Genomic DNA, 25806 nt, shown 5'->3' on the forward strand with positions numbered 1-25806 from the left:
ATCAATGCAACCATGAGGATAGGGCACAATAGAAAATGCAAACAGCAGGGAGCCCTCTGTTCTCATCTTTAAAACATACATGGCTGACTGAAATGGTGCAAATTTGACATTAAGATTAGCAATCTTATCAAGTAAATATCACAAAGAACTAGGCTACCAATATCCTCAGAGACAGGAGGAAGAAATGACTCGATAGTTTTACTCCCAAACTACAGCTCATTTTGAAGCTCCAACTTTTGACAGGAGGAAAAAGTAAATAAAAGCTGAGGAAATGGGGACCTTTCCACTCTCTGTAACCAAATCCACATTCCTACTATGATACTGGGCAACCATGACGTCAGGTTTTTGGGTTTCTTTCTGTTTTCGTTTTTAAGGAAAACCGTAAAGGCAGAAGGGAAACGAGGATAAATAACAATTTAATCTAAGAAAATGCTCTTGTTATTTTCAATCTGTATATTTTTTACACTGTTATAATCTTTAACAACTATTTAAATCAACATTCTCTCTCGAAAATGAAACTATATCAGATCTTTAATCTTCTTCTTAGCTGAAAAGAATAAAGCTTTGATCCACTTTATCTAGATGTCAAAAATAGGACTAAAAATGGCAGACTTTATCTGGATGTCTAAAAATAGGACTAAGTACCCCAAAGAAAGGGTTGGGGCCCACATTCAACCATTAGGAACCGCTTATGTATTCCCACAGGAAAAACGCCCACTCTGATGGAAAATTTAATTCATTATTTTATCCCTCAAAACTTTTAGGGTTCTTTGGGCTGCAGCCTATTCTTTCAAGTCTAGCATTATTATTCTTCTGCTAGAAATGCCAGAAATGCAAACATTTCTCCAGTTTTTACCATACTTTGTCAGGTGAAGCAAACAAAAAAAAAAGAACCAGGTGTCTGTTACTACTAAACATTTCATTTATGATGTTTAATTTTAACCCATAAAGCTAACTATAGTAATGCCACCCTTCTCAAAGTCAAACACCAGGCAACTTCAATCATCTGCAATAGCCATGGATCCAGCTTTAAATTTCCCAAAAAACCATGCTGAGCTGTCACAAACTACCTTCATGGGCATATTTCCCAGAAGGAACAGACCCAGGCACACTGACTTAGAGTTGTCTATAAATGACAGATACCTGGCTTTCCCAAGTACCCTTCATCTTTACTGTATAAGGGAATAGCTGGATAAAAACCAACAAAGTAGGAAAAAAGGAAGAAAAAATTGCTAAAAGTTGGCCACTGAAGAGATGAAATATCAGTATAGCAAAAGCACTACCAACGCACAGCAGTCTGAAGCCACTGACTGGAACGACAAACGTGTTAACAGTTTCAGACTATATGAAGCAAAGTAAAATGATTACATTTTAATGATTCCTGCTTACGATGATAAAGTTAAATTATATTCAGACACATTATTTAGTAAAGAATAAAGAAAGATTCATGTTAAATCTTTCAATGCTTAAAAGGATAAGCTTCAGGTATAAAAAATATTTATATAAAAAAGTCATGTAAATAAGGAATTACCATTGCCTTATTCTGCACAAATGGTATGTTATTTGATAAAGCAAAGGGAATTCTGAAGGAAAAAACATTTTAAATTATTTGAAAAATATCTGTATACAAAACGTCCTCATTAGTTTTGTTCCCCAATTTCTCACAGATATTTGATCATTCCTTATTAAAATCTACTCAATACATATATTATGTATTTATGAGGTTGCTGTCTTCCTTGTCACCTCAGAATTCGTCTTTTCAACAATTCCCATACTCTTTCCTCTAAGCTCAGAGTAAGAAGCTACTTATTTCCTTTCCAAAACTAAATTTTCCAACTTGGTATTCTATTTAAGGAGCTTCTGTCTTCTATAGGACCTTGGTCCTTCACTCGCAGAAATACCAGTCTTAGCCCCCAACTCCCAAAACATTAAATCCTTCCTCACTCTTTGCCAACTTGACTTGATCATATCTTTCTCTTTAATACTCAAGTTTTCTTCTTCCTTTCACTTTGTCAAAGTTCTTAAATCAATGCATATCATTTTCTCTAATTCTACCAACACCAGAGTTTCAAAATCCAAGGGCCTTTCTATCTCCTCATTTTCCTTGCTTTCTAAGCAACATATGAAAATTGTTTTTTTGGTTTTCACAATGTGGTAGTATCCTAACTCCTTTAATGAAACTCTTTCCTTCTAATGCCCTTTATTAATGTAGAAGCTCCCTAAGAAAGAAGCAGCATCAGCCATTTGCTCTTCCGTGTGATTCTGCCCACTGTCACGATGTGGGTGATCACCCCCTATGCATGACTGCCTACTGTCTCTCCAGCGTGACCTCTCCCTAGAGATGTAATCACCTTAGCTGTCCATTGGAGACCGCCTGATATTCCCAAAATAAACAAGGCTAAAAACAGAATTTACATTTGTCTGCCCCATGCTTGACTTCTCTTCTTAAATTCCTGTTTTTCTTCCATCCTTCTCCCAGTCACCCATGTTTATCCAAATCATCTCGGACTCCTCTATTCCCTCTTCCAAATTCAAATATTCACCAAGTTTTATCAATTCTTCCTTCATAACATCTCTCATATTTGCCATTTTCTCCCTATTGTTATAGCCACTATTCCAGTCCTGGCTTTAACCTCTTCATATCTGGATCACTATAAAAACTGCTCACCCAAGCTATAGCCTTCCCCACTTTCCATTTTCTAATCTATACTGAACATAGCCACTAGATTAGTTTTTCTAAAATACCATTGAACACATATCACACCCTTTCTCAAAAATTACTTAATGACCCCACTATCTGTCGTATAAAACTCAAATTCCTAGGGTCAGGCCGGTGGCGTAGTGGTTAAGTTCCCACGCTCCACTTCAGCGGCCCAAGGTTCCGGGTTTGGATCCCGGACGCCGACCTACTCACCGCTCATCAAGCCATATTAAGGCAGCATTCCACATAGAAGAACTAGAAGGACCTACAACTAGGACATACAACTATGTACTGGGGCTTTGGGGAGAAAAAAGAAAAAGAGGAAGATTGGCAACAGATACTAGCTCAGGGCCAATCTTCCTCAAAAAACAAACAAAACAAAAACCCTCAAATTCCTTAGCCTGGTGTTCACGTCCTTTTCATCAGTTTTGTTTTAGCTATTTTTCCAGATATTTCCCACTACTCTCCAACCCAAATATTTTGTTCAAAAAGGCTAAGCCAATTAATTCACTGTCTCAAGAATATATACTGTACATGCCTTTGTTTAGATCCTTCTCAACATCCTCTGTTCCCAATCTATCCACACATTTTTGAGAGTAGTTTCAGGTAGTAGGCAAACGCGTGGACTCTGGGGCCAAAATCTGGGTTCAAATTCCAGGTCTGCCATTTATGGAGTGACTATTAAGCAAGTTACTTAATCTTTCTGTACCTGGGTTTCCTCCTCTATAAAAGGGGGATAATAACAGTACCTATCTCATAGGGCTGTTGTGAGGATTAAGGAAGTGAATATATTTAAAGTTCCTGGCACACAGTACTACTATATAAATATTAGCAATTATTAATATTTCAAGGCTGAGCTCAACTGACACGCCTCCATGAAAGCTTTCTTGATAGCTCCAATCCACAGTGATCTTCTGTCTTCTCTGTTTCCAAAACATTTATTGTAAACCACAAAAGTTTAAGTATAAAAAACAGTTTCTCAATAGTGGCACTATTGACATTTGCGTCAGATAATTCTCTGTTGTGGGGGCTGTCCTTGCACTGCAGGATGTTTAGCAGCATCCCTAGCCTTTACCCATCAGATGCCAGCAGTAACCCACCCTCTAGTTGTGAAGCCAAAAATGTCTCCAGACATTGCCAAATTGCCCCTGGGGGACAATACTGTCCAGTTGAGAGCCATAGTATAACACAACATAAAATACATGAAAGCACTTTGTGACCTCAAAGCAACACACAAGGGTCAAGTATTATCAGCACTCAGCACTTATCAAATATGCTTTTGTATTATTTAATTCATTTGTAATTCATATGTACTTTCATTGTCCAATTAGTTTTAATATCCTTTAGTACATAACTCATGTTTTATTTATTCATTTCCACAATCACAACCAACCGAAGCCCTTGGACATTTGTTGATTGATAGATAAGACATAGATAACCTGAGACAGAACACAGTGAACCAGAAAGAGCATGGGATTTGCAGTCAGAAGATCAGGTACAAATCTTAGCTTTGCCCTTACTTATTTTAGAACTTTGGGCAATTCATTAAAGTCTATGAGCCTCAGTTTTCTGATCTATAAAATGTAACATCTATACAGGCTGGCTATGATGTTCAAATGTGATCAAGTATGTAAAAGAACCATGTATATTGCAGAATTATTACATACACAGAATCCTGTGAGTAAAAAGAGAAAAATGATTATTATACCATAATAACTCTTTTATCTAGAATCATTAGGGACTTTCTTTATAACCTTATTTTCTAGGTCACTGAAGCTTATGCCTTTAAGTATTTAACTTTGACATTTAAACTATTTTGGTGGAAGTTTTCTGCTTTCAGAAGTACTATATCTTCTTCTTTCTTCTAAAACAATAGGTACTGAATATAATTTAACTTTTCCTTACTGACTCTGGGCCATTGTTATAAACACTGATTATCATTCAGCTTGTATTACACTCCCTCCGAGATGATCAGATGTGCAATATCGCTGACCTCTTTGATGGACAGAATCAGAGGTACTGTGCCTCATTTTGTTCCACTGCAGCCCTCATGCCTCTCTGTGGCCCCTCTAACTCTCCAAGGATTAGAACACTAAGTGATTACGTTTGTTAAAGTAGAATACAAAATGAGGAAAAACAGACTTTGAAAGAGGGCTCCGGAAGTACTCCTATGACTCAAGTTCACAAACTTAACTGGGAAACTTCACAGCATCTACTCGGGCTGCTCAGAGGTATTTTTGACTTACTTTCTGGTTCTCAGTGGTGTTCTAGATAGCTGAAATTGCTAGGAAAGCAATTTCTTTTTCTACTCTAAATAGGTATGCGTAGAGATAGTACCATATGTTGTAATACATACAAATATATATATAATAGAAATATACATAGAACTAACCTACTTATATTTTTAAAATCTTCAGTGTTTCCTGATGCCACTCAAAAAAAAAAAAATGCCTTATTGATTTAAAGCTACAACAAAGCAAACATACTATTTGAAAGAAGAAAAAAAAAGAGCCAGAATTCATGTGCTAAGTCCCATAAGCAAACCAAAAAGGAAACGAAAATAATATTATTAAATTTCCTTCACAATCTCTTTACTGAATTCTTATTCTCATGCCTACTTTTCTACCTGAACTGATAGGAAGACATACAGAAAGGTCAATATTTTCCAGTTTAAAAAAATTCATTCATCTTTAGTCATAAGCCAACATCAAATTTCAGACAAAAAGGAAAATTTAATAAATTTAACAGGAGAAAATCAAAGTCAATTGAAAATTGCTTTGTGAGTCAGGAGCATTTTGTTCTTATGCTTGTAAATTATATGGGCCACAGAAAAACCTGTTCCCCTGACACTTCCAGAACACTTGTACTATTTTTAGATATACAATATAAATAGTAGTAACATAGGTAATAAAAGCAAAGTCATCTTTAATAAGTCATGATAATTTACCTTTCTCAGACGTTGTAAAACATATAAGATAAGGGGGGGGAGTGAAAGTGGGGAGGAAAAAGATAAATCAAAATATTATACTTTTTTAAAAAGGCTTTTTTTGGTTTGTTTTAAAAACTTTTAGTGGCTCAAAACTAAATAAAAGGTGAAAGAAAGCGAGAGAGAGAAAGAATGGAAGGAAGGAAAGGGAGGGAAGAAGAAAACTAGAAAGAGAGAAGAAAACATGGCATATCTAACATACTTAGAAGCTACTGGATAAAATTATCTAGCCTTGTACCTGACAACCGTAGTCCAAAAGAAGCTGCAGTATATCCAAGTTTTCGTTTTCAATAGTTATGGTAACAGCATTTCTCCCAAGCACATCTACGCAATTTATGTTCAAGTCACCTGAACTGTTTTCCTCCAAAATCTTTTTAACCATATAATAGTCACCTAAATAACAATATACAAACATAATTTAATATCCATGACAAAAATAAGAATGACTGTAAAGAAAACTTAGCTTGTTGATTTAAAAGATTTAAAAACCTAAACTCATTTTCATATATGGAAATATGCAAAGAAAATGTGAATATTTCCTTGCTGAAAACTGACATCCTGATAAAATAATTTGTACATCAGCTGTAAACATAAAAAGTAGAAAAAATTTAAATGTGCAGTTTGAAATAAAAGTTGTTAGTTAAAATTCATAACTGATTGATTATAAGAAAGAAGAGAAACTTTTCGAGGATATTGAAAGCAATAAAGAATGTCCAAAAACACAGACTGGAAGCTAGAAAAATAAGAGAAGAAGCTTAAAGGATTTAAGTTTTACATCGCAAACACATACACACATTTACGCACACACCATAATGGTTAAAAATGAGATCTAGTGATAAGTGGAAGATCTTAAAAGAGGTTTTAGAGGGAAAACATACTGTGGAAAAGCAGTGTGAATGTGGATATGCTTGTGTGTATGAACAGTAAGAGGGAATGATGCCCCAAATTCCCTCTCCTCCTCCCCACACTCCCAAGACACACACACACACACACACACACACACTCCTATCTTATTAATGCAGCTGTTTAGATTAAATGACCAGGGAACACTCAGCTCATAAAACTCTAAGGCAGGAGTAGGATTAATGCTGATAGAGACCAAAGTCAGAATATTTCAAAGAGCAATTTTGACCTATCAGGAGCATGCATATTACCTTCCGCCTAACTCTAGTCCACATCAAAACAGCTGACCCATGGGGGAAAAGGAGAATAATGATGGAGGTAATCATTTTCAAAGAGAGCCCACTATATTTGTTTGCTGAACAGCTGGTGCAGTAATAAGGGGAATAAATCAAAACAGAAATGCTAATTAAATAGAGAAAGAAAGCAAGGTGGCTTTTGTTTTATTTCATTTTACTTTTTAAACATAAAATGAATAAACCATTTTAAGTGCTTTGCAAATATAGTTGTTCCTTGGAAGTCTATGAATAAGCAACAGGAAAAGAACATAGTAGAAACGAGAAGGAAAAGGAAATGAATGATTTCATGATACAGAAAGAGAAAATACTAAAACTGGACTGAGTGAATAACAAAGGTAACAGATTTTTTTTGTTAAAATTTCAAATAAATTTGCTATTATTTTAACTAATGACTTTCAAGTCCCTACGCATTTTGGAAGAAGTTGAATGATAGTTTTCTTGATGGCATATTTCCTGAGTTCCCTCAAGAAGGAAACTAGTCACAAAAAGAAATATTTTCCTCATAGCACTACTAATTAATATTTAGACACTAATGCTTCACGGCAAAAACTTATCAAATATTTCACAAAGTGATGCTCTTAGTCATAACTTGAACTGATAGTGAACAGACCAGTGAAAATTTATCACTATTACTGGAAAATAACATTTAAAACCTTGTCAGGTGAATTTATTTCAATATCCTAGCAGCAGGAGAATGCTACCGATAAAAACTCTGCTATATTTTCTTTGGTTTCATGATGTATCTAGGTGACTTACCAGGACTTATTAGGCTTTCTGAATTTAAAGACTTCCGCCTTTCACTAATTCTGCAATATTTTCAGCCATTGCCTCTTCAAATATTGCTTCATTCCCATATATTTTTTTTCTCCTACTGGAACTTCTATTAGGCATTATGTTGGATCATCTCCTTCCAGTTTCTGTGTCTCTACAGATTTATTTTTTCTCTTTCTCTCTCTTTCCTGCATTCTGGATAAATTTCTTCAGATCTCTCTTCCAGTCATTTATTCCTCCTTCAGCTATTTCTGCTGATTACCCATTCATTGATTTTTTTTAATGACTATATTTTTTTATTTCTCTAAGTTTTATTGGTTCCTTTCCAAATCTTTTGATTTATTATGTTTTCATTTGCTTACTTTAAACTTTTAGTCATTTTAAACATACTTATTTAATGGGCTCTATATGATAATTATCTTAAGGTTTTAGGGATTTAATCCTGCTATTTGCTGTGCTCCTGACTCTTGATAATGGGTGACTGTCTCCTTTAAATTGGGTATTGCAAACTCATCTTCACGGAGCTTAATTGTGGAAATCCTGGCAGCCTAGTTTGAAAGCTTGTCTCACCAAGGATGTTTTGTGTTTGCTTCTTCCAGATAACTCAGAGGTTTTGCTACTCTATAAATCCTTTTTATATTAATTTCTCAGTTTAGGTTTTCCCAGACCAAGTGGGTAGTATTTATTAATTTAAACCCCAAGCCAACAAGAGGCAGGACTACAGTTACAAATTCTTAGGGGTGTCTTATTTACAAGCTTCTTTGTAGTCTCCCTGTGCTGGTGGATGGGTTCTTTTCCTCATCTATGCCTTTTCTAAAGGTACAGTCCTTTAAGGATCCTGGTTTCATGGTTGGATGCTGTTCCAATTGCCTACTGTGTACAGGCTTGAGGCCTTGTAACCTGTTCTCATATGGGCATTAAAATTCAAAATCCTTATAATGCCCAGACCAATATTTAACAATATTAGTAAATACAAACATGTAAACAAAAAAATATACTGCTGTAACTCAAATTTATTTTTCAATGTAAATGTATACCATAAGTACATGTAAGAAATAAGCCATTTTTCCAAATCTAACCCAAGAACTCATTTCAACATACCTGAAACAGAAAATACTTATTTTATCTTGTTAATTAAAAAAAATTACATTTATATGGGAGGGAAGCATGCATATTTACTTTCCACTCCACCCCTAAAAGTCAAATCTCTCCAAAGATGTTAATAATGTTATAAAATGGGAAACTGACAAATAATACCAAGCTATTTCAAATGGCACTACTGGACAGGCTACAAAACTATCATATATTAAAACTCTCTTTTGCTTGAGATATGTTGTGCAATAATCCTAAATATACACACCATACAAGTACTTACTCCAACCACATTTCATTATGACATTCTTCTGTCCTCAGTTTGACAGGAATATTAAATTCCCTTTCTTGACATACTTTCTGTTTGCTTTAAAATAACCATAGCTCAGTAAGCTGGGGTAGACGCAGTAGCCACTTACTCATTCTAGTACAACACAATCTTTTCCCTTCCCTTCTCAGAGAATTTTTGAGATGAGAACTAAGGCAATCCACCCAGTAACACTAAATAATTTTACATAATCCACAATGATTTTTGTGAGGTTACAGACATATATTCTGTTTCTTTCCATTTTCAAAACTATTCAAAGCTGCATCCGTGGTGGACTTTAACAAATGCTTTCATGATATTATTTAATACTATGACATCAGAACATAAAAGTAGCTTGACAACAGACATAGGTGGACTTTGTTTATATGTCAATGTGTTTTCAAAAAGTTATGTAAATATGGTGATGGACAAACAAAAATGTACAACCCAAAATTTCACGTTATAAACTATTAAAACATCAATAAAAAAAGTTATGCAAATAAAATCCTCTTTCAAAAGCAGTAAGAGAGGTTAGAGAGGCTGTCATTTATTAAAGACACACTCACACATACAGACAAACAAAAAATCCTCTGTAGTTAATCTTTCCCAGTGTAAGCTGCCCCTTGGGTGTATGTTTTGGAAGTTTGCATGATCCTAAACAGAGTTTTCCTAAGTGAGCATGGCCATTATAAGGCAAGCTGAATAAATTTAGAAAGAGAAAATTTTATAGCACTTTTTTACACATAGGAAATAAAAGCAGTCTTAGGGCAATCCATTTCCCATTCCTTTTATTATATGCATCAATAGAAAGCATGCTTAAGTGAAGAGACTTTATTATGGCCATAAACGTGATCGATTTCTAGATTTAAAAAAAATAAAAATAAACACACATTAAATATATTCCACATTTTTGCCCTGTAATTATTTTGCACTACCGTTATTTCCCAAAGAAGGCTCGGGAGCAACAAACCTTCCTCTCCAATAAAAAGCAGGAACAGTTTTGTTAATTTGGGGAAGTTTGAGACTAAGGCAGAATTTCTCCAGTCCTGTCTATTGCATCTATCTCCACCCAACTTACTGACATACCTAATCCCATTCAACAGTCACTGAACACCAAGGCACTTGGTGGCTTAAGCTAAATAATATAAGTAAGGTTTTTAAAGAAGAAGGAAAACAAAAACCAGGTGAGAGCTTATAAACACACAGAACCTCAAGCAAGGTCATGGAATTTTCGGACTGCAAGATCCGAAACTAGATAAACCCTCTGGGTTTCCAGAAGGAAAGAACTGAAGCCCGGAGAGGGAGACCAGGTCATTCAGGCGGTCAGCAGCAGAGGTGGGGCTAAAACCCCAGGGTCCAGGCCCCCACGACGCCACCTAAAACACCGGACCCCGGGAGGGAGGCTAGCGCCAGAGCCGCCGCCCAGGCGCGGCGCTCGGAGGGCGGCACCCCGCTGCTCCCGCCCGCCCCGCGCTCCCAGGGCAGAGGCGGCGCCGGGCGGCCCGGAGAGGCAGCGGCGCGGCGGGAACAGGGCTCGGCGCGCGAGCAAGAGGGAGCGCCCCAAGTTGAGGCTGGGGAGGATGAAGGGTGTGGAGGGCAGGGGCGTCCAGAAGCGGAGAAAGGGGCCTAGCTCTCACCCTTGTCGCACGCCAGCAAGAAAAGCTTCTCATTCAGGGTGTTCTCCTCCTTCACCTCCCGCATATCCTTCAGCGCCATCACCTCGTTCGGCGACGAAGAGGAGGATGGGGAGGAAGGCAGGGAGGAGGAGGAGGCGCCGGAAAGGTCCGTGCTCGGGTACAGGGCCGCCATCATCGCGGCCCATGAGGGGGGCAGGCCAGGAGACGGGGGCGGGGCCCCCACCAGCCCCGACCCCGACCCCAGCCCCGCCCCAGGGTTGGAAAAGGGATGAGTCGTTCCCATGGCTGACTCGGCGCGCGGCCCGTTGGCCCCAAAGGGCGTCGCCTCCCCTCGGAGCCAGCACTCGCCCTCCACTGACAGCCCCAGGCTGGTGGCGGCGCATGCGCGGCCCCGGGGCCAGCGCCCCCTCCCCAAGCGCCGGCGCCCGGGCCGAGCCGGTCCGCGCCCGTCCGGGGACGAGAGGGTGGCGCGCGCCAGGGCGGCAGCCGAGCGCGGGGCCGTGCCAGGAGCCGCAGGGGCCGCGCGAGGGGCGGCCCGGCCCGGGAGGAGGATGAGCTCCGAGAGGCGCTTCTGCGCACGTCGGGATCCAGGGCTGTGGGAACCGCCGGCCGAGCTGCGATCTGAGGAGGTGTTCCCAACGCTCACGTCATCTTCCGCCCCGCGATAGCCACGACACCGGGGCGGGGCCTGTGGCGGGGGCGGGCTGGTGGTGGGCGGGGCCTGTGGCGGGGCGGGGCCTGCCTGCGCACCGCCCCCTGTTCCTCTCGAGCTGCCCGTCGCCTCGAGGCTTCAAGGTGCAGAGGAACGGGCCAGTCCACCGCTTCCACACCCAGGTCTCATGCTGCACATAAGTAAATCTGCAGCGGCATGTTTGAGCCTCTGACGACTTAACGTTTTCTCAGAGCCCTTGTAGAATTGTCAAATTATTTCATATTGCGGTGTCCTCCACCCAAAGCAGAAAGGAGAGGGCCCCCGCCACGCTGCCAGACGTGATTGTCTGTGTTACTTATATATATAGGGCTAGCTACCCTCATTTCTAGACTGTATTTTCTTAACTCGTTTGTGATACAAAATTGGCATATTCCTGATGTCATATATTTATTCGCATGTAATTCAAGTGTAACCGACATGTAACCACTGGATAAGCACATTTTTAGGATCTAGTCTACATCACAGTCCTTATAGTGGTTTCTTGTTTGTCTTCACTTTCATAAATTTGATTTTTAAAGTATTATTTAGGCAAAAGCTAACTGAAGCGTGCTAAGTGCTACTTCCTTGAGTATTTTTTTTTAATCAAGCTTTTATTTAAAGCAGTTTGCACCTTTAAAAGCTATTGGGGGAAACTGGAAATTATGTCTCTCCAGTAATTCTTATTGCTTCCCATAACCAACTATACAAAAATCTAAATTGCACCATCAGTGCCTTAGTTGTTTAAGACAATACATATACTGACTTGAGAGTATCTTATATTTGTGGGGAATACTTCCTATTCTGTTCAGGTTTTGTTCCATCCTTGTCCCTACCAACACTAACTCCAAAATTTCCTAAATATATCTTTCTCATCACTCAAAGTCCTCTTTAGCTCTTCTCTAAGAGCCCTTAGGTATATGACAAGATTGCCCACCTTTCCAAACATTTTCATGTGTTTGTTTCAAAATAGTTGATTATCTATTGAATCATTTTAGCTTTTTCTTATCTTTAGTAGATCATAAATCTCCCCCATTCTATAGTGTTTAATACAGTTCCAAGTTTGTGTATTTGGTGGAATATCAAAATTGCTCATTGAAAATTTTTGGCTAGTGAACACGGTGGTGCATATTTGTGTTTGCTTGTGTGTATGCTTACACACTCTTTGTAGTCCCATACCATTTTTACTCAGTAGCAGAACAACTCTAACCCTGACCCATCCACAAGTTCCTGAGTGTTGGAGGGTAAAAATTCAGATAGCTCAGAACTATAGACACCACTTTAATCTGAAGTCTTTCTCAAGCTTCTGGGTTTAGGTGATTCCTTATCCATAGGACTCCCACAGGGGCTGCATTAATTTCTTAGATTCAGGGGAATTCCAACCGACTTTACTAGATAATCCCAGGAGGTATTCCAAAGTACTGGAGGGCTTTTTCTCCTTCAAAGTAAGCCAGTGTTGCAACTGCATCCTGTTCTTCGAAAGTCTTTTTGAATTATCTCAGATGCAGAATATTCTCTCTTGCCTCTCTGGTACATTCTTTATCCAGCATAAATTGGGATATCTTAACATCCCCAATATGACCTGTTCATTTTGCATTGGTCGTATGAAGACGAATGATAAGAGTTATGATGAACAATGGCATGCAAGATTCAGAAGCAGCACATTACTCAAAGGAACTCACCAAACTGCAGGTACAAAAGAGAAGAGCCATCACAACTCCAGTTGGAGAAGAGAAAATCCAGATTCAGATCTAATCCTAGAAGTAGAACAGACCCTATCTACATCTCCAAACTCTCTACCTCTCCCTCAGTAGTCTAAGGCCACATTTACCTATTTCTTTTCCTGAAATGCCTGCAAGACTCTTCCTGCCTCAGAGCCTTTGCACTTGTCCCCTCTGCAGAACCCTTATCACCTACTCCTCCTCCTCATTCGTATCTCAGTCCAAATATTACATCCTTAGAGAGACCTTCCCTGACCGCCCCAACTAAAAGAATCTTCAGCCCAATTCCCAACTCAGTCTCTATCACATTACCCTGTTTTATTTCTCCTACTGCATTTATCACTATCTAAAATTCCTATTTGTTCATCGTCTGTCTCTCTCTACTAGGATATAAGACTCATGAGGTCAGGAAACTTTATATTTTTCTCAGCTGAGTCCCCAGCGTCTAGCGTCATACCTGGATCATAACAGACAAAATAATGTTAATGAATTGATTGATTCACTCGATTTATTTCAGCACAAACTAAATTTGTAGTAATCATTCAGTCTTACCAAAATTCTTCATATTAAAGAACCGTAGAACTACCTTTACTCCCCAAATAATAATCTAATAAAAATTTTTTGTTTTACTAATTAGGAATTGTTCTTTTTTTTCTGGAAAATAAGAGCTTATGATAGATTAATATTCAAGGTTGTATATTTTTCTTTAAATGAAATAAATACTGACACATTTGTACATACACAGAATTTTTATTAAATATATTTTGTGAGAAAAATAACACTCAAGTGCCATATTTCATGTAAATCAGATAACTTAGTAAATATAATGGGGAAAAAATCAAAAGGGGAAGCATGATTTAAATAATCTCACAAAAGAGCAAGAACATATCTTAATCTTCATATAAGAAAACAATCATCAAAATATAAAAGGGAAGAAAATCTCTTTTGTAGAATATATTTCAAAATTCCACCTGTTGATGATTTCATCTAAAAAATTCTATTCTAAACACATGAGAAGTCTCACTCTTACCAATATGTATGTTTTAATAGATGGTAGAAAGGAGATTTAGACTACTTATTCACACTGAGATAAAGTGACAGCATTCTGGTTGCACAGCAGTATTGCTCACTGGCACTAACAGTGGAAGATGGAGGAAGTAGATTTCTGAATTCAATTGTTAGCAGAATTGGTCTACTGCTAAAAATTCAGACAAAAATAGGTCTGAAGATTAGCTATTCCCAAGTAACACAAGCATTAACCAAACATTGCCAATTTGTAGGAGGCTGTGGAAAAAACACGAAAATACTCTATGTTGAATATTAGCTTTGTGTTACTTTCTACTAAAGGTATTCAGTGGGCATATTCTAAATTATTTAGGGCTTCAATATAGATCAAAATTAGCATGTGTAATATGAAGCTAACAGTATAGTGTCAACATGTCTTGAGATGCTCTAGCCAATGTTTGACTATAAATATTTGGAAGAAGTCAGGTGAAAAATAACTATATGCACATCCAAAATGAATATTTCTAAAAGAAATCTTGATGTACCAGATATCTACTAACTGAGAAGTGTTACACACATAATGGAGGCACAATAAATACTTAATGGTTGGCTGACTGACCAATTATATGTACCATTTAAGAAAACCTGAGTAAGTCAGGTGCAAACTATATATACATACAGAGATATTTCTTTAATAACATCCTACCAACGTATATATGCTGCATGTCATAGTTAAAGCTGTATTACCAAACTAGCATATGTAAAGTATCAATGCAGTTTAAATTAAGTTTTAAGTGAAAAGCTCCTGCTTTACAAAAGAATGACTTTGGGATTTATTCAAGAATTAGTTGTCACCTATAAAAAAGTTTAATGTCAATGCACAATACTTGTCACTTAAAAATTTGACAATATAGAAATTTACCGAAAAATTAAAGTTTTAGACCACTTCACATAGTTGAAGGGAAAAAAAGGATTAAACTAGATAATGACTTTGAATACATTTATGATCAAAATTAACACACACAAAATAATCAAAACACATTTCACAGCAGAACCTGCAAAAATTTTTTTGTATCAACCTTTTGTGAACCATGAAAAAGAATGAATCAGTCTTGTTTTAAATGAGCCTTTCAGGAAGCAAAAATAATTTAATCATGAAATATCAGCTTGATAATGAACATATTCTATTATCAGTATCGACTGGTAAATTAATTGTGTTTTCCAAAAAGGTCGAGAAATTCTAACTAGTAGGAACAGGATACTGAATTCATTAATGAATTATATAACTATTTTGAGCATACAAATAATCTCTGGTTTTATACCCACTACATTTCAGAATTCTGTAAACTGTGAGGCATTCAATGTGTTTAATGTGGCAGAAAAATCATATTAAATGTTTCATTATTTTATTCTGTTCATTCCTTTTCCCATTAAGCATGCAAACACCGTCATAACCATCTTTGGTTTCACTTCTACGAGGTCATCAGGTAAGGCATATATCCGGGCACCGATTTTTCGAGCAACTGAAATGGCATATCTTGAAAAGAAAAGAAAAATAACTTAATATTTGTTATCCACTGTGTCTTCACTTAACAAATTTTAACAAAAGAATGAACTATTTTGATAAGATCAACTTTACAAGAAGGTTAAGTATGTGAGTCTTTAAATCATATTTCCCATAGAAACTGTACTTAAAAATGTGAATTTTAAGGACATAGTAACCTTACCTGTAAGGATTAAGAAAATTAAATAGCCATTATGTTCTATCATAAACCATAAATGCTTACTTAGCATTGTTCAGCTTGTCCTCATCAGAAAGGTCTTCTCTCTTGATCATTTCTTGACGAACTGCATTTGGTGCAATGGCATCTATTAAATCTAGGACAGGTAAACTAGTGCTAATAGATTTGTCCTAGAAAATCAAGAATAGATAAACATTCATAAACATCTTACTTTTAATCTTCATAAATGTCAGACTCTTCTGGCCATAACCATATACCTGAAAGCAATTTATAAATTTTCTTTATACTTAACATTCAGCTTCTCCACAACCAGCACATATCACAAACCAGTTAAAATATGCTTTTCCTTCCATCTTTACAGAGCTTGCAGTGTAGAGAGTTGTCACCATATCCGACTAAGGTTTGTGGATGTGACAATTCCTAAAGTATGCTAACTACAGTATCCACTCTCTAAAAACTAAGCACTTCTGAAAGGGAATAGGAGATGAATTTTAAATTAATAGTTTTGCAAGTTCTAGTAATATTGTATTTCTTACACCATAGATTCCTAAGCCTTCACTTAATATTTTTCAGAAAGAAAAATGAAAATAATAGTGGAAAGGAACTAACATTTACCAAGGAATTATTCTTGTTGCTTTACATGTTCAGCTTGTTTAACCCCCTAACAGCCTGGTAATAAAGATATTATAATCTCTCTTACATTGTAAAGATGAAGAACGTGAAGCTCACAGAGCTCAAGTGACTTGTTCACACATCCAGTAAGTACAGAACCAGTATGTGAACCCATGACTCTAATGCCCAAGGTTCTCTCCATTTTTGAAGTTACCTCCAAGGCAAACTAAAAAAGGACAAATTCTAGTGGATAGAGCATTGCAGTTGAAGTCAGAAATCCTGTTCTGAATTGATTTTACCACTTTATTTGTTCTGTCTCAGCTTGAATAGTGGCCACTGTTGCTGGCCTACCCAGAATCCACTCACGCCTTACTTCTTTCTCCATCCTAGCAGAACCCACATTTTCGCTCTCTAGCCATACTTCCCTCAGAAGAACATGTGCTTCAGAGAAAGCTGATGCCATCCACAGCTCCAAGGGTAATCTTGAATTAGTCTAGGCCATGAATTCTCAATGGCAGTGGGGTGATAAACTTATTCTTTTATGTATAAAGTATACAGTGCATGAACAGACACAGTAATATCTATGGCATTAAAATTTCATGGGGGAGGAGCGTGTAGAAAGAAAATGTCTAAAAAGATTCCTGAGAGAAATAATGAAAAAGAGGTTGAAAAACACTAATCTAAGCCAAATAGAGTAATCACATGTGATTACCACTGTGATTTAATTTGGGCCTAACTTAATTTAATATGAGGCCCTCACTATTCAGGAAGAGCTATGGAAAGCTAGCAACCCCTCCTCCTGAATGTGAATGAGAAGATGAAACCTCTGTCACAACCAGCAGCTATCCTATGACCAAGAGGAGAACCAGCTTTAGGGTGAAGTCGGCACTTTCGATGGCAAAGCAGAGACAGACAAAAACCTGAGTCCTGAATGACATTCTTCAATTACTGGCTCAGCCAACCCTGAAGTCTACCCTACCTCTGGATTTCTGTTATTGCTCTGTATCTTTCCTTTTGGTTTAAACCACTTTAAATTGGGTTTCTGTTCCTTGAAGACAAAAGCACCCTTCCCTAATCACTACAGTGGGAATGTTACAGGATTCTTGAGAATATCAAAATAAGTGAAAGCATCTAGTACAGCTCTTAGCCAAATGTGGTTCGTAATAAATGTTTGATAAAACAATTTGAAGCCATGTGAAGAAGAGTAACAGGCTGCCTTTCTGGGCCAGGATCTATGAACCACTACATTTATTAATTTTTGAAAATTTATATTCTTCATTTTCAGGAATGTTCATTTTATGAAACAAATTTTTTGAGGGGAGTAAGAGTCGGCACTCTCACTGCTGCAGCCCAAGTTCGTCTCCCAGTCAGGGAACTACGCTACCCGTCTGTCAGTTGTCACACTGTGGCGGCCGTAGCTGTGACGCTGAAAGCTATGCCATTGGGATTTCAAACACCAGCAGGGTCCCCCACGGTGGACAGGTTTCAGCAGAGCTTGCAGACTAAGACAGACGAGGAAGAAGGACCTGGCCACCCACTTCTGAAAAAATTGCCCATGAAAACCCTATGAATAGCAGTGGTGCACTGTCTGGTACAATGCCGGAGGATGAGAGGAGGGCGCAAAAAGACCCTGGGGGTCTGCTCTGCTGTCCACAGGGTCACTAGGAGTCATAATCAACTCCACGGCACGAATGACAAAGAAGCAGAGGAGTGAAAGTAATTAGGGTCCTTAAGTCTATCCGAGGCTGGTAATGTGGATCTGTTTTTTTGGTGTCTTCTCTATTTCTGGAAAATTCTCAAACCTGTTTTCTCAATGTGTAGTCTGCAGATCACCTACGTGAATAATCACCTGAGGTGCTTGTTAGAAGCACAAATTTATCCATCCACTCAAATTAATGAGTCAGGTTATCTGCAGATGGGGATAGGAACCTACATTTTTAACACGCTTTCTAGATGACTCTAATGTACACCACTATACTTTCTGAAATTAAACTTAACATTTGTCATTCTATAACAAATCTAAAATTTCTGTGCTTACAGAAATTTCATACAATATTTCTATGACGATTCAAAACCTGACAAATGGCTTAATTGTGTTGTATTTTGATTACTTATTTACATATTTGTGAGGGTTTTTTTAAGTTTGGGGAAAATTGTTCATTTTTTCTCCAGCTTTACTGAGGTATAATTGACAAATAAAATAGTAAGATATTTAAAGTGTACACCTTGATGATTTGATATACCTATACATTGTGAAGGGATTCCTCTCATCTAGTTAATTAACTAATTAATCTAACACATCTATCACCTCACATACTTATATATATATATATTTTTTTCTCTTTGGTGAAAACATTTAAGTTCTACTCTCTTAGCAAATTTCAATTATACAATATAGTGTTAACTATAGTCACCATGTTATACATTAGATCCTCAGACCTTAGTCACAGCTGAAAGTTTATGCCCTTTTGTGGTACTTTAAATATTTCTTTACTTAGATTTAGGAACAAGGATTTTTCCACCTATTTCTTTATCATTCACTTTGGGAAAAACTTTTACTGAGTTGAATGAGAAATTTAAGTTTCTAAAGATTATATCAGATCCCTTATCTTCCTATTTCCAAGAAAATTGGCCTATCATCCAACTCCTCTGATTTGTATACTATCAGTGAAAGACATTTTACTTTTGCAAACGGAACAGGGGTTATAGTAAAACCCTTAGTTTAGTATATAAATACATTTTCATCATTTGTCCTTTCACTTTCTTTAAATTAATCGTAACGAAATTACTTAAGCAAAAATAATTTCTAGAATCTTAAAGACAACTTAACCTAGAGTTTGACTTGATTTTCAAGATAATGAATCGTACCATCTCTTTCTCTGCACTTGATATACATTACTATTAGAACATTCCATTCCATTGTTCTTCCTGTCATTTTTTAAAATGAAAGTGGGGGGCTGGCCTGGCGGCGTAGTAGTTAAGGTCAGCGCACTCCACTTCGGTGGCCTGGATTCGTGGGTTTGGATCCCGGGCACAGACCTACACCACTCATCAAGCCATGCTGTGGCAGCATCCCACATACAAAAGAGAGGAAGAGGGGCAAAGACGTTAGCTCAGGGCCACTCTTCCCAAGCAAAAAGAGGAAGATTGGCAACAGCTGTTCGCTCAGGGCCAATCTTCCTCACCAAAAAATAAATAAATAAATAAATAAACAGATAAATAAAAGTGGAAAAACAGTCATGTGTCCACCAGAGTTCCCTAAAAGCTCCACAGAAACCTCTCCACACATGATGCCCTTTATACACTGGCAGTACAAATAGTGTAGTAAATCCCACTTATTGAGCCCTTAATATGTGCCGGGTACTACTGAGCTCTCTACATTTGTTAACTCAGCTTGACAACAAACTCAGAAGAGAGGTATTATTAATATCTCCATTTTACATATGGGGAAACTGAGGCACAGAGAAATTAATAACTTGCCCAAGGTCACACAGATACTAAATGGTGAGCCAAGTAAATTCAGTTTTATTCATCAAGAGATGTAGCCCAGTTGTTAGTATAAACTGCTAAGGTTTCTGTAAAACCCATACCCTTCTCATGTGCTCCCTACTCCCCTTAGCTGATTTCTGTAGCACTGCTGATGCCCCATACTGTGATTCCTGCTTTCTTATTTGCCTCCTTCCCTGAACAGTAAGCTCTTTGAGGGCATTATGTAGCACAGTGACTAGCAAAGTACCTGACACAGGGTAAGCTTTGAATATTTATGGAATGAATGAGCAATATGTCACACAGCTAATAAGTGGCTGAGCTGAACTCAAACCCAGGGCCATAGGACTCCATAGCTGGCTTTCAAGCTGCAGTTAGACAGATCTGGATGTGAAATCCAGCTATTTTGCTTAATAGTTTTATGACAGTGGACAAGTTATTTAACTTCTCTAATGCTCACCTTTTTGCTTATAGAGTTATTGAGAGAATTAAAAGAAACAATAATGTGCAAAGTGCTTAGCATAGTGACAAACAAGACTCAATAAACCATAATTACTATGATTATTGTTCTTGGCTGATATATCACCTTATCTTCTAGATGAGGGAAAATTACTTTGCAACTAAAAAGGGTATATTTGTCTTTTCTGAAATTTCTGGATATAGCACTGCCTTGATTATGATTAATAGGTTCTTACTAGTACCACTTACTATAGCTTTCAAATATAATGCCTTCTACAATTGGAAAAAACCTTCCCTCCTCAACTATTTTTTAACATGTACTGCCACATTTTTAAACTATACTCTCTTTAAAGATTTTATTATCAAGTACTTCCTAAATGCCAACCACTTTTGCAGTGTTTCTGCTTCCTCAGTTCTAAGTAAAAAACCATACTCTCAAGTCTGCTTTTCTCTGCGAGCTCTCTCTCTTAGAGGGTTTGTATACTCCCATTTTCCAACTATCTCTTCTGTTCAACTGATCACCAAGTGTGTATTCCTAGTTTTAATATCTCCTTTCAACCAACTCCCTATTTCCTGAAAATTACCTCAAATTTAACAAGTTTAAAACTGAATTCACCACCGTTTCCAGAAAGCAGCTGCACCTCATGACATCACCATTTCTGTTAGTGTTATCATTTGTTTTCCAATTACCCAGGCCCAAAACATCAAGAGTTTTAACCCCTCTCTTTCTCTATCTCTCTCCTGTGCTTCCCTAAATCAAGAAGCCAAATCCTACCTGTTCTTTTGCAATAGCTAGTAACTATCCATTCTTTTTTTTTCTGATTTATTAATCATTTTGTTGAGGTCACACTGGTTTATAACACTGTGTACATTTCAGGTGTACATTATTATATTTCAGCTTCTGTATAGACTGCATCGTGTTCACCACCAATAGTCTAGTTTTTATCCGTTACCATACATATAAGGAGAACAGATTGGTGGTTACCAGAGGGGAAGGGGGTGGGGGGAGGGCAAAACGGATAAAAGGGCACATATGTGTAGTAACTTTCCATTCTTAACATTCCCAGTGCCCACCTCCAACTCCATTCAGATCTTTATCACTTCACACCTGAGTTCTACTCAGGTTCTTATGCAGTGTCCTTGCATTTATACCATTCTTCCTCCAACCCATCCTGCTCACCATGTTCAGAAAGTATTCCTAAAATAGTCACTTTTCTTACATTACTCCCCTTATCAATATCCTTTATTAAGGGCTCCACAATCTTGACCCAGCCTATATCTTGCACTACATCCCTTAGGAACCATCCTCTCTAGCCAAACTTGCTCCTAACCTCAGACTTGCCTTTATTCAAGATGGACCCTTTCTAGCTTGTTATACCCCTCCTGTTCACCAGTTCAAATCTCTCCTCCATCTATGATGCTCAAATCAAATCCAATTTTCTCCGTCCACTCTTCACTGACCATTCAGTTGGAAATGATCAATTAGACTTATTCATAATATTAGTTGTATTACTTCTTTAGATTTTATCATTTACTCTGTAGTATTGTTACCTTCTCAGTTATACAAATTTTGTCTTTCAAATAAATAGGAAACACTCTGAGGGCAAAATTAATTTCTCATATTCTATATCTTTTTCTTTACCTAGAAATGATACTTAGTAGTAAGAGCTCAATAAAAACTTATTAATTTGTTTCTAAATATTTTCTCATTGTATTTGATTTCATTATTATATGCTTATTATTTTTCATAAATTAATATACAAATGCATATAATTTCAGTATAACAATTTTAAAGAGTAACTGTCAATTAGAGAATTTTATATGTCTGCTTTCCTGTTTTACTTTTTTTTTGGTGAGGACAATTGGCCCTGCGCTAACATCTTTTTGCCAATCTTCCTCTTTTTGCTTGAGGAAGAGTGGCCCTGAGCTAACATCTGTGCCCATCCTCCTCTATTTTTTTTTATTTTGTATGTGGGTCGCCACCACAGCACAGCTTGATGAATGGTACAGGTCCGTGCCTGGGATCCGAACCCACGAAGCCCAAGTGGAGCATGCTGCACTTAACCACTACACCACCAGGCTGGCCCCCCTGTTTTACATTTTTAAGTTGTATTTTATGTCTAAAATACAAAAAGACAAATCATGGACTAAAAGTTTTTTTTTAATGAGCAACAACAAAAACTCAATGTCATTAGTTCCTCCAAGATGAAAAAGTGAAAAACACTCTTGAACTAGGACTCAGGCAACATCTCTGCCAACATCCAACTGTCCTGTTAAAACTAATTTGGGGCTCAGTTTTTGGTAAAGATGAGAAGATTGAGTTTGTCAATTTCTGACATTTCTTCTGCTCTACAATGTTGTTAAACACATAGAGCAAAGGCAAAGAAGAGAATAAAGGTAGGTAGACAACTCTTAGGAGAGCTTAGGGTTTCATCTGTTTGCACTCTTATTTCACTAAAAAAAATACAAATTGCTGATTTTCACATATCATAATAAAATCACAAACACAAGGCTCACTGAATGAATGTGTACAAGCAGACATGCTTATTTGTAGCTAACATCAGCTCACATGCAAAAGCAAAACACAATGGAAATGCATGAAAATTAGTGGGTATGTATGTGCAGATTACATTTTGAGTGCTTTATGAATCATACACAAATGCTCAGAAGTGAGTGTTATGTGCCATTATAAAGCCAGATGACAAGATATTGTTTTTCCTACCAGTTTTCTCAATTCCCACTTGAATCGGTTTTGCTGGCTCTGTTATGCCTTGGAAATGATGTCAATCAATTCTGAGACTGCTGCTAGGGAGCACAAAACATTATAGGTCCTATATAAACAATGGCTTTTTATATTTCTTTTTGACTTGACAATTGGGTTTTTTGGCTCTATTCTATTTCTTTTTTAAGATTAGATTACCAGAGTCTGATAAGATTAACCTCCATTTATACTCAGTAGGAAACCAATAAAAAATATAAGAATTCAAACTAAATATTTTTGGTTTACATATGCCAAATAATTAGTATGCCTAAGCTCAAAGCTCATAAATTGTGTGTTTCTGAGACATAACATTAATGTAATTCTGAACCTAAACCAATTAATTCCCAATAAAAATTCCTTCCTAAACTTAATTTCTTACCAAAAAAAATTTTTAAATAGCTTTTGATTACCTTGAAGCTGGAAATAGAAGTATTTTTGCGTGCATTTTTAAGAGTCTGATTGACCCATCTAATAATAATTTCATCATTTACTTTTTCACCCTCTCCGAGATCCGATAACACATTCAGTGTGTACCTGTAACAGAAAAGATGTATATTTGAGACTGAAAGCAGTGAAATTTGTTCTCACATCATTTATATCAATATTTAAATAAATATTTAAGAAATATTTCAGTTCTAATAAATATTTCTAATTTTAGTCTGGTATTTCCACTTAGTTGCATTCCAAAGTTACAAAGCTCAGTAATCAGAAACAAAACTAAGATATGGTATTTAAAAAATTAAAACCACTTCTTACAAAGCAGTTTTTAAGAGGCATTAATAAGAGTGATTGTATTTCTAGAAACTGACCCACTTTTAAAATAAAGTGTAATTTACAAAAAATATATTATCAACAGTAAATCATTTAAAAATTAATATGTTTTGCACTATGTATTCTGTGTTTGTTATCCTTCAAAAATAGATAAAATTTTAATTCAAATGACTTGTTGAAGGAAATGTAAGAATTCAAACTAAATATTTTTGGTTTACGCATGTGAAATAATTAGTATGCCTAAGCTCATAAACTGCTTCTGAGATATAACATGAATGTAATTCTGAACCCAAACCAATGTAATTCCCAATAAAAATTCCTTCCTAAACTTACTTTCTTATCAAAAAAAATTTTTAATAGCTTATAAACATATCAGCCTTTACCTTCTCATCAGCTGCCATATCAATGCCAGAGTAAGTGTTGCATTCCCTTCATTTAGGTCCTGCCCACCGATGCCAACCAAGGAGAATTTGGCCTTATTCTTCCCCAGTTCCACTGCATAGTTACAGTTTTCAATCTATAAATAATAAGTAAAAGTTTTGGTATAAAAACAAATTTTTAAAAATATTTTTCTTGAATATGCCAGCTTAGTTCAGTCATCTGAAGAATGATTATGATGACACCTTAAATTTATACGACAGAATTTCATTTCATAATAACCCAGTGAAATTAAGGAAATAGTTATTCCCATTTTATAGCTGAAGATATCAAAGCACTGAGGGGTTAACCTAGATAGAGAAACAGCTGGCTAGAAAGTTTTAAGATCCTCTCCTGCCTTAAAAGTCTTCACTGTCCCAGATTACACAGCTTATCAGTGGCAAATCTGTGACTAAAAAGCTAGGTTTTGAGTTTTAAACATAGTCTTTTCTAAATTCAAAATTAAGGAATAGAGAAGAAATTGTTTCATTAAGAATCTAACTTCATCTCCCATATCCTTTATCCAGATCTTACTCATTCTCTAAAATTCAGCTTTTAGCCCACTTTCTTCAACAAAGGCTTAACCCGAAGTGTACCAGCTGACAATGATCTATCCCTTGTTGAACTCCCAATAATGCTTATCGGGTAACACTTATGCACCATCTTCTACTTATACTTAGCATTCTATGTACTTTCTTTTGTCAACCATAGCATGAGCTCCTTTTAAAGGGCAAAAATCCTAATGTGTACAAATCTATATCATACTCTCCCACCCCCAGCCCAGGACCCATCACAGTGTCCTGCCTACAGTAAGAATCTGACGAATAAGCACCAAGTAAAGTATTTACCTACCTAACTACTTCTTTTCAGTGATGTAAGTCCACTTAAGTCCTTTCTCTAGTAAATTTTTTTGTCTACTCTGGCCTCTATAGAGGTTTATTATCTCCAATCATCTAATACTATACTTCTTATCTCAGGATATAAATATATATCTAAATTCTTATATAGTTGAGTCTTTTTTCTCTAGTGAAATTGGAAGCTCTCATAATCTTGTAATATCACCAGTAGTAAAAAGTGCTTACTAAACACTTTTTGGAATAAAGTAAACATTTAGTTAAGAAAAATAGCATAACTAGTCTCTCTTGATTTTCTTTCCCAAGTTAGTTAAGGCCTCATTACAAAACAATTCAACCTTAGATACACAGATACAATTTTTTCTAAGAATACGAAAATATTTCCAGGAAAGGTAAGAAAGGGACCCCACAATAACCAAATTTTCACAAATAAATGGATATTGTTCTTTAAAGAAGAGAATCCAGGGGCCAGCCCCCTGGCTTAGCGGTTAAGCGCATGTCCTCTGCTTCTGGCAGCCCGGGGTTCGGATCCCAGGCGCGCATCGACGCACTGCTCCTCCGGCCATGCTGAGGCGGCGTCCCACACACAGCAACTAG

The 25806-nt window shown here is 37.0% G+C and overlaps 2 protein-coding genes across 7 annotated transcripts in view; both read right to left on the reverse strand.

The window, feature by feature from the left end:
* Nucleotides 1-11294, reverse strand: part of TRPC1 (transient receptor potential cation channel subfamily C member 1) — a 62049-nt gene extending 50755 nt beyond the window's left edge. For 2 of the 5 annotated variants that reach the window (XM_004419286.3, XM_004419285.3), the window contains exons 1-2: nucleotides 10694-11293; nucleotides 5926-6080 (exon numbers count right to left, since the gene is read on the reverse strand). In XM_004419286.3, the coding sequence (XP_004419343.1) occupies nucleotides 5926-6080; nucleotides 10694-10976 (438 nt within the window). In that variant the 5' untranslated portion in view covers nucleotides 10977-11293. Of the gene's footprint in view, nucleotides 1-5925; nucleotides 6081-10693 lie in introns of all 5 variants that reach the window. The other 3 variants (XM_014789028.2, XM_087430430.1, XM_087430431.1) reach the window with 2 other exon arrangements.
* Nucleotides 11295-13838: 2544 nt separating this feature from the next.
* The window catches only part of PLS1 (plastin 1), a 113146-nt gene continuing 101178 nt past the window's right edge, over nucleotides 13839-25806 (reverse strand). For both annotated transcript variants that reach the window (XM_014789039.2, XM_087430437.1), the window contains 4 exons: nucleotides 24322-24455; nucleotides 23578-23701; nucleotides 15895-16019; nucleotides 13839-15644 (listed from right to left, as the gene is read on the reverse strand). In XM_014789039.2, coding sequence (XP_014644525.1) covers nucleotides 15509-15644; nucleotides 15895-16019; nucleotides 23578-23701; nucleotides 24322-24455 — 519 coding nt within the window. In that variant the 3' untranslated portion in view covers nucleotides 13839-15508. The remainder of the gene's footprint in view (nucleotides 15645-15894; nucleotides 16020-23577; nucleotides 23702-24321; nucleotides 24456-25806) is intronic.

Source organism: Ceratotherium simum, chromosome 5 (assembly GCF_057802395.1).
Source record: "Ceratotherium simum simum isolate JZ-2026a chromosome 5, ASM5780239v1, whole genome shotgun sequence".
Lineage (NCBI taxonomy): Eukaryota > Metazoa > Chordata > Mammalia > Perissodactyla > Rhinocerotidae > Ceratotherium > Ceratotherium simum.